The following is a 14262-nucleotide window of genomic DNA, read 5'->3' as shown; positions in this document are numbered from 1 at the left end:
ATGTAAAAGCTCCTGCAGGTCTCTATTATTTGGGATTGGTCTGCAGGTTTCTACAAGCAGCGTTCTTGCTGGTTTGTTACTGGTATGGACTGAACATGCCTTCTAGGGAAGGTTTGAGGTTTGCTCTTTTCCTTTGTCTTAAGCCATGTTAAGTAGAAAAAGAGTATTTTCAATTCCTATTTAGCAAGGATAAGTAGTAAAATTAATCTTACGAAAGTGGTTGAAAGGGTGGATCCTCTCAGTTCTTTAGGAAAGCAGAGGGGCTTATTATAAGATAAATTTAGTTTAGGCTTATCAAAGTAGTGATGGCTTACAATATTTTGAGAAGAGTGAGTCTAATTTGGAAAGGCCATGATACCTTGAAAGCTCTGAACACAAAAACTAAAGAATATGCTTAGTCCGCTGTGTTTCAGTTAAACTTCCTGTATATCCATAATTAGCTGAAAATTACATACAGAGAGTCATGTTAATGTGCATGTAAATTTTACTTTCTGTTGAACTTTAGGTCAATGAATACAATTTTAGTTACATAAAGTTTTCACTTTATCATGTGCATGCTTAGTGCCTGTAACGTTGCACTGTGCAACATCTATACACATCTGTGAATGTCTTGCTTTTTAAATGTTTGCTGTATGTGTTCCCACCACTTGCACGCTGATCTTGCTGGTTGATAGCACATGGAATTTTGAGACCAGAGCTACTAAACAAAACATGCCGTGTGACCTTTCTGTGGCAGCTCTTGGTGATTCATACCCTTCCTTCACAAGCTAGTTGTCTTTTCCCCACCCGCCCTCCACCTTTCACACTGAGGCACAGGACTTTGCTAAAGCTAATTGCTGATGAAAAATGCAGGAGCTTCAGAATGCTTTTGCCAAAGGATTAAGAAAAAGTTGAGATGACCTTCTGGTTGCTGAAAGCTGAGATTTGCTAATGAGAAGGTTATAAAACTGCTCCATTTAGATTTTTTTAATCTCCTGCCACAGAGAATGCAACTTTGTGACTCAGCAATGCTTGTGTTTAACTATCTGAATCTCTATCTGGATCCCTTTCTATTAGTATATCTGCTTGTTATTTATCTTCTTGACTTGCAGCCAAAGAAAAATACAGAAGCTGTTTTCTGAAATTGGAGGTTTAATTGTCTGACTGCTTCAATTTTATCTGAGTTATCCTAAATGGTTTTTAACTGTAGTTACTGGACTTTAATATTCTTACAAGTGGGTATGGGCTTTTTGGGGGTTTTGTTGTTGTGTTTTCTTTTTTCAAAACCTGATAGGAAATATTTTACTTTATTCAGCTAGTTATGATGCAGATAATTTCTCTAGCACATGGAAAATGTTTTTTTTAATACTGGTATTTAATGCTCAGTGAGAGGCTGTTTCTTGCTCATCATCAGACACAGAACAGATAACACATGTACAGAGTCCAAAACTAACACCACAACAGTGTTTACCTTGAGCTCTGGCAGGAAATCATTATTCAATCTGGTTTGTTTTATCAGGCAATTCCAGGGCCACACAGATGGAGCCAGCTGTATTGACATTTCTAATGATGGTACCAAGCTCTGGACAGGGGGTTTGGATAACACTGTCAGATCCTGGGACTTGCGAGAAGGGAGACAGCTACAACAGCACGACTTCACATCACAGGTAACTGGATTTTCCTACAGCTTGTGGCAATACGTGGGGTGGGAAGGAAACCCATAGGATCAAAGGTAAGACTGAGCCCAGTAGAACTAGCAGATTGCTCCCTCGCTTCCTTTTTGGCTGCACTCAACTTCAATATTTTGAAGCTTTTTTATGTGCTTAGATTACAGAAGAAAATGATAGACTGACACTACTCTTTTCCTATTTTTCTAAGTTAATATGTAAAAACGGGTTATTTAGTTACTTGAATTCTGAACTGCAGTTTTGATATTGAACTATGTAAATTTAACCTTATCTCTCTCACTCTCTCTTCCCCACCCCCCTTTCCCACATAATTTTAACTGCAGAAAAAATTATCCCTAGGAAAATAATTAAAAGGTGTAAATATGATATAATTTTCAGATATTTTCCCTTGGTTATTGTCCTACTGGTGAATGGCTAGCTGTGGGAATGGAGAGCAGCAATGTCGAAGTGCTACATGTAAATAAACCAGACAAGTATCAACTGCACCTTCATGAGAGCTGTGTATTGTCACTCAAGTTTGCTTACTGTGGTAAGTTGCCCTGAACATAGAACTGGAGGTCAGGGCACTTAATTCATGTTTTGCTGATTAGTTATTTCATAGTCATTAGCTATTACATCTCAGTTTCTTAAGTAATGCATAAATAGCTCTGCTCTATGAATTCAAATGCACTTATCTACAAACAGCCATCTGTTTGTCTAGAGGCTGCTGTGAGGATTGATTCATGTGTAAAAAGCTATTTCTGTTGTGAAGTTTAGGGATTTCCTAGTATGTAACACACTGCAAACGTGCTGAGCATCCACACTGATTGTAACCGAAAGTACTGCGTTGATTTGTAGTAAGAGCTTTTATAAGGGCAGTTAGTTAACAGATTTCATTGATGTGAATTGAAAACCTAAAATTTGTCACATGGCTCTTTCATGTTTCTGTAATCCTTCTGGTTTATATTTTAGGTAAATGGTTTGTGAGTACTGGGAAAGATAACCTTCTTAATGCATGGAGAACTCCATATGGAGCCAGTATCTTCCAGGTGAGGATGATGTTGCTTTTAATAAAAAAAAAAAAAAAAAAAAAAAACCAAACAAAAAAACACGCAGAGTTCTAGGAATGGATTCAATTATCTTCACATATGTGATCTACCTAAAATGAGATGATGGAATAAGGGTACACAGACTTTTTTTTAATGATGTGATATATTTCTATTTTTCTTCTAGTCCAAAGAATCTTCATCAGTGCTTAGCTGTGACATCTCTGTGGATGATAAGTATATAGTCACTGGCTCTGGAGACAAAAAAGCTACAGTCTATGAAGTTATCTACTGAAAAATATGATGGGGATATTCTTTTAGAGGTTGAACTGGGCCAAAATTGTTTGTAGAAGTAGAAAGGTTTTGAATTTTTGAAAGGAACAAAAGTGTTGAGGTTCCAGAACTTGCCATGAAACTACTCCGATTTTTCAAAATAGAAGGCAACGTCCAGCAACTAAGTATTGACTACGTGGACCAGATGGAACACAGAGGCAAGATGGACAAATGTAGCCTAGGTTTTTGACATAATTTTTAAAAGCCAAGTCTACTGAAGAACGTTGGAGCCTTTTATTTTTTTCTTTTTGTGACCTCATGCAATTTTTTCTCATTGCCTGAATATGGGGGATAAATACCTTTCTGTTCCTTGCAGTTCAAGTTGCATTCTGTCCTGGGTAGAGCAGCAGTGTCTCAGATGAACTTGTTTCCTGGTTTTGCATCTTGTGATATGTTTTTGTATTTTTGTTGAAGGTCAAACATTTGTATAAATTGTAAATATATTTAGTTTACTACAGTAAAGGCTTTAGTACCAACAACCAGTCTTCCCCCTTGCCCCCTCCCTGCTTGCCCTGCTTATTTAAAATTAAAAACCTTTTGGGGATATAAGTACCTTTTTAGAAGCAAGAGCAAACACTATGTATAGTTTGAAAATGGTGTCTTATTCTTTATAACTGTTCTTAGATTCCTTTATCATACTTCAAAGTAGTTGATTTGACATACTAGGATATCAAGTCCAGTAGATATTGTCTTGTTCTAAAGAAAACTTAAAGGCAGTTTTGTACTAATTATAGTGTAAATATAAAAATTGAACATTTCATAAAGCTGTGCAGTTTAAGTTTATTCTGATGTCCCATATATATGTTCTTTGGCAGATACATGTAATATGTGCCTGATCATAATACATTTGGTCATTTCTCTTGAAGAGGAGTGACTTCCCTGTCCTTTTTTCCCCCCCCCCCAGCTGAACAGAATTCATGTGAGACTACATTTCAACTAAGTACATCAGAGCCTCTATTTGTTATATGAGGATGTCTGTGATTAGAGAAGTTGCATCCTTCATGTGTTACAGAGAAGTGGTAGTTAATGACCATTTCCTTTTTAAAGTTTTGTCTATACTTAGATACTCAGGTAAATTTAACTAAATTACCAAAAGTGTGAGTTTACAGGGGATTGCTTAAAGATGTTAAATACTTGCAGGGTTGCAAGTGAAGTGAATTAATCTGAACTAAGTTAAAATCGCTTCTTAATTTCTTGTGCGAATATTGACAAAGGAATATTTTGATTTTTAACTAATCCACTCTACAAATTAATTAGAATTAATTTTCCTGAGTGTCCCATGTTATGCAGGCCTGTAGGCTCTATGTATTCATGCTGAGCAATCTGTGAGTCCTTTCCATTGTTGCATCACTGTGTGACATCTGTGAAGAGCCATGATAAGCAGCCAGTTACCAAAGCTATGCATCTTCAAGTTTTCTTGGTGTACTCAAGAGCAATGGATGAGGAGAGAATGTGTTCACTTTATTTAACTATTATTTTTTCAGTCTAATGTGTTCTACCACTGCGTGCTAGACAACAAACTTTGCTGTCGCACTGGTGGGAGCCATATATTTCCTACATTCTGTAATTTGTTTATAATTTCTGTTGCTAATGGAGAGTACAGATGAACAGAAGGATATCTTTAAACAATTAATTTAGATTACACAAACCAGCAGACAGAAGAAGAGCTGCTTTCTCATTTTGCTAGCATTTGACGATGGCCTATGTCCCTGCTCTTTCAAAGACATGTAGCTAGGAAGAAACAAGCTTGACTGACAGGTGCGTTGATTGGAAAAAGAATTTTTCATCTGGGGGCAAATTTTATCTAAGTTTCTAGTCTGAATAGACACAGGTTTTCCTTTTGATCTACATGACCATTCTATTGAAACCAAATTATAGCATCTAAAACTGTAATAGCCTTAACGTATTAACATTCCATCCAGAATGTAAAATATTACCCATTCAGGATAATCCTGTCTCCTAGAAATTTAAAATTAGCATTGTATCGATATGTATCCATATATTTCTTTGTTGATTGTTTAGTTGTTAATTTGTATCTGTATGAAAATGATAGACAAGTTTAGATGCTGGTCATGTTGCTTTCAGACATGGTGGGGCAAAAAGCAGAATCATCAGGCTTTTCAGAGAATTAACTGTATTTGCTACGCTGAAATACTGGGAAGTGCTATGCCATTTTAAAATGAAAAGTTTTAAAACAAGAGTATTTACAAGATTACTTGATTTTTACACTTTTCATATTGAAATTTCTCTGAACATCTGGTTCTGGCAGTGATCATTAACTTTAGCAGCACTGGCAAATTGCTTTAATTAGGATCTTTTGGATTTTTGCCAGACTGCTGTCACCTTAGCTTTTACTTTATAGGTATCCTTTTGCTGTTCTCTGAAGTCAACATCAGAGGAGCCAAGAATGCAAGTATTCTTATGCATCTATATCAATTAAAAAAGACCCCACAAGTGTAATTGGTCTGCTATATGTTGTGGCATAGGGCTTGCTGGCAACATCACACTTGTCAATCAGGACGTTCAAAATCATAGTGTCAGGAGAATCATAAAATACCTTGTTTTCTTGGCTTCTAGAATGTACAGTGTGTCAGAGCAGTTATGGAATCAGAAATTTATGTACATGAATTTAATCATATTTGTAACATGTATTTCTTGATTGTAATTAAGAAATTAATTCCTTTTTTCCCCCCATCATAAGCCTTGGGTCTGAAAATTAGTGGATACATCTGAAAGCTTCTGGATGCATCATCCATACTTGTGGATGAATAGTTCTCTCCATTTGTTGTTTCAGATTTCACTTAATGTTTATAAACTTGTGAGCCTTTTCATTTGTCAGAGAGTAAAGCATATTCTACTTGCAGATGTAATTTTTAATGAAAAGATATATTTGCTGAACTTCTAGCATATCTGTCTACGCAATCACCTAAAAGATGTAAAACTTGTGAAGCTTAAAACTTCTGTAAGTTCTTGTAGCCCTGTATAAAGTAGTGGGTGGAAATAATTGCTCCTTGAATGAAGAAACAGTCTAACCAAGATCAGCAGTAACAGAAAAGGCACTGGGGAAACCATGTGGGGAAGAGAAGTGCACCAGTAACTATTGTATAGGTAATTCCTTTTTTTTGTGGGGGGTCAACCTAAATACAGTCCTAAAAGATTCCTTTGGTTAGCGCCTTTTGGGACAGTCTTTGTGTGCTGGGTGGCCTTCAGTATTCAGAGATGTCTCAATGGCACTCTGGCAAATGCCAGTTCTGGATAGAAGCAGTGAGTCCTTACAAAAGACATTTTGGATGTCAGTGCAAACAATAACTGATGAAGAGGGGATTTGTGGTAATACCAATTCAACTGAACAAAATCCTTTGTCAGCTTTAATATGTATATTTTGTATATGTACACTTGGTATAACCCTTCATAAATCAATTGCGCAGAAAGTCATGATATCATTCCACACAATGTATTTGTCAGTGTGTCAGATTTTCTTTTTGATTATAAATCCAAGCAATGGTAGTTCCCCATGTTAGCCTACATGCTACTGGTGTCTTGAGAGAGAATTTTCATCTACATTAGTTCCTTCTAACTCATTTGGCATTTCAAAGGCCTTTGTTCTTTTAAAGGAAAGAGAGACCACTAAATGAGCATCATTTTCACAGACTGTTAAAACAAGTGTAATTTTTTTAATGTAAACATCAATGTAGAATCTATGTATGAATGATTGACCATAATTTTTGGGTCACATTTTTGCATTGGTGATACAAGTAGAATTTCAGAAGCTTCTAAGTTACTCAAGTAGCTTTAACTCGGATTGACAAACTGATTTTTTGTTTGGTGTTTAATTCCTGATAAAGTTTTTTGTTTGTTTGTAATTTTGTGGAATGGCTGGCCCACTTAGGATCCCATGGGATTATGTAGTCTAGTTAAAATAGTCTTTCATATTTTCTATTATATTGGTGCAATTTTGAGTTGATGGGGAAATTCCACCATTCTATTAATTAAGAAAGGTGGATTTTGAAGTTTTTTGGCTAAGGAGGAGTACAGACTTCTGATTTCACACTACTGATAAAGTGTTTACTCCTTAAATCCCTTCACTGGATAATCTGGACTGACTCCAACTCTGCTGTCTCTTTGAAGGATTTTGGTTTTCTCTTACCACAAGCACACAGAAAGAATTTGAGAATGTAGGTTCATGTAAGAGTCCAGCCAATTCATTCTATCTGGCCAGACAGACATCATTACATAATGGGGAAGGTGAAGTAACTCAGAGTTAAACCTGACAAACACCAGAATGCAGGTGAGTTATGGCACAGAAATTCATGGACAGAACCACTTCAGTTAAAAAAGCCCTCCAAGATGATCTAGTCCAACCTCTGACTGAACATTATGTGTAAACTAAACCATAGCATTGTGTGCTGCATCCAGTCATTTCTTGAATACCTGTGGGATGGATGACTCTACCACCTCCCTGGGCAGCCTGCTCCAATGCTTGACAACTTCATCCATGAGAAAATTCTTTCTGAAGTCCAACCTGAACCTCCCCTGGCTCAGCTTGAAGCTGTCCTCTTGTCCTATGGCTGAGAGAAGAGACCAAGTGACACCCAACTTGCTACAACTTCATTTCAGAGAGCTGTAGAGTGATGAAGCCTCTCCTGAGCCTTTTCTCCAGTCTAAACAATCCCAGCTCCCTAGGCCACTCCTTAAAAGACTTGTGCTCCAGAGCCTTCACCAGTTTCTTTGCCCTTCTCTGAACACACCTCAATGTCATTGTCGTGAGTGGCCTAAAACAGAACATGGGATTTGAGGTGAAGCCCTTCCAGGGACAGGGAAAATCCCAGCCCTAGTCCTGCTAGCCACACTATTGCTGACACAAACGAGGACGCCATTAGTCACCTTGGACACCTAGTCACACTGCAGGACAAGGGGAAATGAGAACATAGAAGCACATAATTTTAGGTGTAATCTAACATGCAATCTACGCAATTCACCTAGAATGAGATTTCAGTCAGAGAGTTCACTGACATCTGTTTCTGTGTAAAGTTGTTCAAATATTTCTGCAGTTATTCAAGGACCCTTCAGTTGTGTGTTTGAACTGGAAGTGGACATTTTTTTGATATCCATAAACAGCTAGTCATCTCATCCTGAGAGGAAAAGGGAATTAACTCCCAGCCAGTTCTCAAAATTTACCATTACCTTTTATTTCTGTAGCTCAAGATCCGCTTCCAAGCACTTGATAATCCCATTTTCAGCAACATGCTCCCAAATGTCCCACTGCAACTTAAGTGCTTAGTGCTGTGTGGTAGATTTTGCTAGGGAAATCAGACATGTGAGAACTGGGTGCTTGAAAAATCTGTCCTATGGGTCTATCTTACTGACATTTCTGAGAAATTTACCCAGGATTTCTGCTTAGCTATATAGGAGAGCTCAAACACTCACGGAAACATTTTCTAAATCAGTAAAAAGTGTGTTTTGAACATATATAAGCACATGGGTGGGCTTGGGGGTTTTTTGGTTTGGTTTGTGGTTTTCACTATTTTCTGTTGATTGATTTTTTTTTTTTCTTCTGACATTACTTTAAAAAGTATGAATTGAATATAACAAGAAAACATGAAGGGAAATCAGAAGAATGAATAATAGTCTTCAGAGGGCAGAATGTTGTTGAAGGTGCAAGAACTTACTGCTTCTATGGTACATTAATTCTTGGGAGAGCTGGATTTCTATTTCCTTGAGGCTAAAAGTGCTGCTCAGAAAACTGAATACCAAAAAATGTCTGTTGTGGTGACAAATGTTAGTTATCATTTTCAAATCTGAGCAGGGTTTTTTGTGGGGTTTGGGGTTTGCCCCCCCCCCCCCCCCCCCCATATTTATTAGATCTGGGTCTCACAGTTCCCTCTGGGAAGCTGAACAACAGTCCATGTTCTTTCTGGCTCTATGCTCTACTATGCATTAGTAAGAATTTAGTTGCCTGTTAATGATATACAGTATACAGGAAAATCTGATTGAATATTTTAGTGGATAGCTGCATAATTATATTGGGCAATGTCTGCTGTAATGATTTCCCTTACTAAAGGAAGCACTCAGATATAGGATAGCTGCATTATTCTATAATCATACTTTCATTGTTTATGAATTCCTGGTTTGGCATAGTTGACTCTTCATAGAAAAAATTCTGTGATGGCTTCTGAGGTAAAACATAAAATTATGAGATTTTTCCTGTCCTATAATTTCACATGTGATTTTGCCCATATTTTTAAGGTTATGTTGATTTATAGAAGAGATGCTGCAAGGAACTCAACATTTCTATTGTGTTCAGCTTGGCAAGGATTGCCTTTGCTATATTCACAGCATAAAGGTATCTCTCAAACCCTGTTTCAAAACCCTGTTTTCTGCCAAAAATGAGTTTGAGGTAAAATAACACATAGTCTGGAGACTAAGCAATCAAACATACTGTTATCATTATCCCTTTTGTATACTCTGTCATTAACATAGAAAATGGAGATGATAGCCTGTAACTGCAAACAATAAATGCTGTTTTTCCTTTGAGCACTGATTTTAATGGCAGTTTAAAAAAGTTAACAAGCAGAATGAAGGGGTCATAAATGAAAGTTAACCCACAGCAGTTGGAAACTGAGAAATCCTTGTTACTTTCCTGGTAGTGAGCCTAATTTGTTTAAAATAAAATCCATCTGCTCATTTCACAGTCTTTGTCACACTTCCTTCAGCGATCCACAGTGGATTACCCCCTTACTTTAAAACCTGTCTGCAATTATGATAAGCTAATAACTCTTTTTTTGTGGTTTGCTGTAGCAAAAAGTTTTGCAAACCAGTGAAGATGCCCTTTATTCTTAAAACATAATCAGCTATTGGGGTTTTTCTGCAGTTGGAAATGAATTTTTTAAAATTGGTTTTCAAATAAATATACAATCTAATGGTTTTGAAAATTCAAAGTATTTTCTATTTGTTGATGAATCAGCCAAACACTGCTGTTAAGTATGTAAATGTTCTTAATGTCAGCCTGGTTTTTGCTTAGCATGCCATGCATGCAACAAAACTTTGGAGTGATTCAACTTTTGTGGCCACATTAAGTTTACTTACTGGAATAAGTTTCCTTTTTCATACAGAAATCAGTTTACTACTGTGCTCCTTTGTGTTTCCTCCTGGATACACATTAGATCTCTAGAGATGTTTTAATGAGTTATACATACATAATGCTTCTAATTTTTCTTTGTCTTTCTGATTGTTAGATATGTGAGATGTGTATTTCTGACAGCAGTTGAGTGAATATTCACAAATATATGATATAATTGAATTTTTGAATGTGTACTTCAAGAAATTTATAGACTTGTGTAGATAAATCATTGATTTTCATTTGTCAAATTCAAGATTTTCAAGTCCTGATACTCCTGTATTTTTATCAGTGAATCTGTTAAAGGAAATACTTCTGGATTTTGAATGGTTTTCATTGCTTTTTTAATTTGTTTATGTAGATACTCTTCTTTGTTGAGTACAAGTTATTGACCTGGTATTCTATTTATAATTCTTCCTGGTTCTTCAGTATCTTATCTAGCTGTAACTTATTAAAAACCACAAATATGAAATGGGGATATTAATGACAAGTGGTTTAAATGTGAGAGTTTCAAAATGCATGTTAGAATATTTCAACACTTTGTTCACTGTAATTTTACATTTTTTCATTACTTAAGTAATTAAAAAAAATCCTTAGGGTTGAATTATAGTAAAATTTTATACATCTCAGTACTAATTTTGTCTCCCAGTGGACAGCAATAATTTAGATCGGATTGTTTTTACTCTACCTAATTTATTCTTGGGCAGGGGGGAAGGGGAAAAATATTAACCTTGCAAATTTTGCTAATTATAATAATTTCATTGCTATTGTTAATTGTTTTTAATAACGTCCATGCCTTCAGAAATGTATTCTTCTATATTTTGAAGAAAACATACAGATATACAGGGTTCTGTAACAGAATGTGTTTACAGTATTTATCCCCTGGGTTAGCTATAACAGTAAGGGGAAGTACAGTAACAGATACCACTTGCAATAGTTGCTAGTGCAATGTGCCTTTGAATCATTTTCTTTAGTTATTAAATTTTCTTGTAATCTTAGGTGAGGTGAGCAGTTTTAAATCCGTTTCATTTCTATCAAAGTGGATATGACAATACATTCTTAGAGCTTTACTAGTCTTACTTAAATTTAAATCTGGACGGTAAATGTATGGATTGTTTTGAACTGATTTGAATGTTCAGGTTAACTTCTTAGGTTTCAAAACCTGCTAGAGTAGAGGGAGAAATTGCCAGTTATATTTGGGGGTTTTTTATTGCTTTCATTTTGTACTATATATATCAGTGGGACTTTCTTACCACTGTAGGTGTGCTCAGTTTTAATGTTGCCATAGTTTGCTCCATCTGTTTCCTTTGAATTTAGCTTAAAAATTAATCCCTTCCCATAGGTGTCTGCTTTGAACCTTAACAAATATAAAAATAATCAAAATATCACTATTTGATAGAGAGCCTGTTTATTTCTCTGTTTCTGATGTGGATATTGTTTAGCAGGGCCTGTCTAGTTAAAAGGCAGTTAAAATAGTAATCACACATGATCTGTGTCTAACTGTCATTTGTAGAAAAAGTGCTACAAAGTGATATGTGGTGGTAACAACTCAGAAGGAAAAGAATATGAAATTCAGATAGCAGCTTGAACAATTTACTGTTAGCATGGGGCCCAATAACACTACAAAGCTATAAACTCTGTCTTTCTAGATTGCCCAGTTAGGTGGCAGAGATGCAATTTGTCTTTTGTGAAGCCGCCTGCTGCTAGCTAGCTCCATCTCCTGTCACAGCCTATTAGCTCCCCAAGAAAATTGGTGGGAAATTGCCTGCAGATTGTAGGAAATTGCATCTCCAGACCTGGGAAAAAATGTAGGATAGCACAACACTGATCCTCCCAGAGCAGCTATTAATACAGCAAAAGCTGACCTTTGGCATGGCGTGAAACGACTTTGCTGAATAAAGACTGTATTATGTGTGGTTGAAGGAGGGAAGGAATTATTATCCTAGCTATGCTTGTAGTCAGCCTGTTCCAGGAAGCTTAAGTATGAGCAGCAGGTTCTGCTGCCTCTCATTCCCATTGGAAGGTGGAAGAGGACATTTTGCAGCCTTATACACAAATTTCATTGTACAGATGGGAAAAAAACCCATTATGTATTTAAATTATGTTAGTACATATCAAATTCAAAGGTTTAGTGGCAAAGCTAAAAGGTAATTTATGAAGCTAATTGCAAAAATATTAATAGGTATCTCTGCTCAGGTGAGTCTTGGTCAGACTAGGAACAATTTTTTGGCTATTTAATTCTATTTGTATATACATAATATACATTTGATTTTGGAGCAGTTACAATGAAAAGGAACTGATTTGTCCTGTAACTGTGAACTGTAAAAAGCCATGGAATACACATTACTTATCAACGATTTTAGCATTAAATTCCTTGCTGCTAGGAAGCTCACTTCTGTTATGTTTAAACCAATTCCCATGTGTTCTTTATGGTGTAATATACAATGAGTTTCATCCTCTGTCATTTCTACTACAGCTACCTTTCTAATTTTGTACTTTACCTCAGTTTTATAGGGCCTTTCAATAAAAGACTCAACTTTTCTGTGAATTCTGAGAGAGGGGGTATGTACAGTTAGGTTTTTTTGCAACATAAAAATAAATGTCAGTATTTTCTTTGAGCTTGCAATTGTACTTAGTTGATTCAAAGCCTCCTGAGGAAGATGTGGTTGTAAATCAGAATGGTGTATTGATCAGAAGCGAATATGAGGAGGGCAGCAGCAGCAGGGAAAAAATCATTTTGCAATCAAGAGCATTGCTGTTTTCAAACTCAGACGAGATCTCTTGGTAACTGGCAGCTGCACAGGGATCTAAGTGAAACCAGTGGGTTCATTTCCTGTTGTATTAGTGTCCACTGTTGTAAATGAGCTAGCAGGGCTTACAAACACTCACACTGCTGATTAGAGAAAATTAGTGGCCTGCCTTATGGAGCTGAGGCAGAGGCAGCAGGGTAAAAAAGGTATTGCACATAGTTCAAAGCACAGCTGAAGGGGATCAAGAGAACTTCATGTCATGGGGCTCTCTGGACTGCTGCTTTGAATTCTTATGATCATGAATGCACACATATGTCAGTCTGAAATGCTAATTCGTTGAGGCATTGATTTTCTAAATTAGTTATAGCACCTTTTATGGAAGTAAGTTATGCAGTTTAGTGCTGTGTGTCTTTTCTTGTAAAACACAAATACAGAAACAGAAGAGCTGTGGTGCTTGAGCCTTTATTCTGTATTTACAATAGCTGTTCATCTTCCAAGGTATTACATATTAATTGCATTCTCAAAATAAACCTTGCCATTTAGTAACAAACTGGGTTTTTTGTATAGTTCAATACATATATTGGATGAGCAAAGAACATTTCAAGGACACAGAAAATCTTTCCTGGCTAATCACTGAATTTGCCTTTTCTTGTAACAAGCAGACAAAATAAATTGGGTGATACAGTATTCAGGATTTCATTTCTTCTGGCTGCACTATGCACACTGATACCTGCATGCATACTCTGAGGCCAAGCGTGCTATTCTACACAGAGCAAAGAGAACTAATCATTCTGTATGAAAGGCAGAAGCTTTCTTTCCATAAATTCAAAGCTGCAAGCTCTTACTTTCCTATGGAAAGAACCAAAATTAGACTGGGCTGTGAGGAATTTGGAGTGCACCAAAAGCTGCTCTGGACACTTGGTTGGTATAAAAGAGGACTGGCAGAGGGGAAAAACCAGCTCCTGACAAACCAGTTCTTGGCCAACACTTAATGACTGGAAAAGATGTGCAAACCATAAATAGCACCCTTTATCCTGTAACAGTTGATGAGCTCCAGCAAAAGACAGCACACTAAACTTAGTTCAAAGAGAGTTTGTTGCCAGTCTAAGTTCTGATCAGTCCAACTTTTGTCAGACCGTGTTTTTCAGAATGCATTATTACAACCAATAACACATCAGAAAAACAAAATCCAAGTTCTTTAATTAGTCTGATTTTACTTTTTAAATAATGCCTTCCTACGTAATGCTTCTCACTTGCCACAGTATGGAAATGTAGCTTTTTCTTAACCATCTCTGTTCAAATTTCCAATATTCCAAGTGCAGAACCATGGAATGGTCCTAATTTACTGCTGTATGCTGGTGAACTTTTTT

General features: G+C 36.5%; 1 protein-coding gene across 2 annotated transcripts in view; it reads left to right on the top strand.

Annotated features, from left to right (window-relative positions):
* Positions 1-13442, top strand: part of LOC118699114 (transducin-like enhancer protein 1) — an 81837-nt gene extending 68395 nt beyond the window's left edge. For both annotated transcript variants that reach the window (XM_036402840.2, XM_036402839.2), the window contains exons 17-20: positions 1499-1646; positions 2046-2196; positions 2619-2695; positions 2880-13442. In XM_036402840.2, the coding sequence (XP_036258733.1) occupies positions 1499-1646; positions 2046-2196; positions 2619-2695; positions 2880-2987 (484 nt within the window). In that variant the 3' untranslated portion in view covers positions 2988-13442. The remainder of the gene's footprint in view (positions 1-1498; positions 1647-2045; positions 2197-2618; positions 2696-2879) is intronic.
* The last annotated feature ends 820 nt before the right edge of the window (positions 13443-14262 follow it).

Source organism: Molothrus ater, chromosome Z (assembly GCF_012460135.2).
Source record: "Molothrus ater isolate BHLD 08-10-18 breed brown headed cowbird chromosome Z, BPBGC_Mater_1.1, whole genome shotgun sequence".
Taxonomy (NCBI): Eukaryota; Metazoa; Chordata; class Aves; order Passeriformes; family Icteridae; genus Molothrus; species Molothrus ater.
The sequence above is the reverse complement of the archived record's forward strand: the minus strand, read 5'-3'. Positions and strand labels throughout refer to the sequence as shown.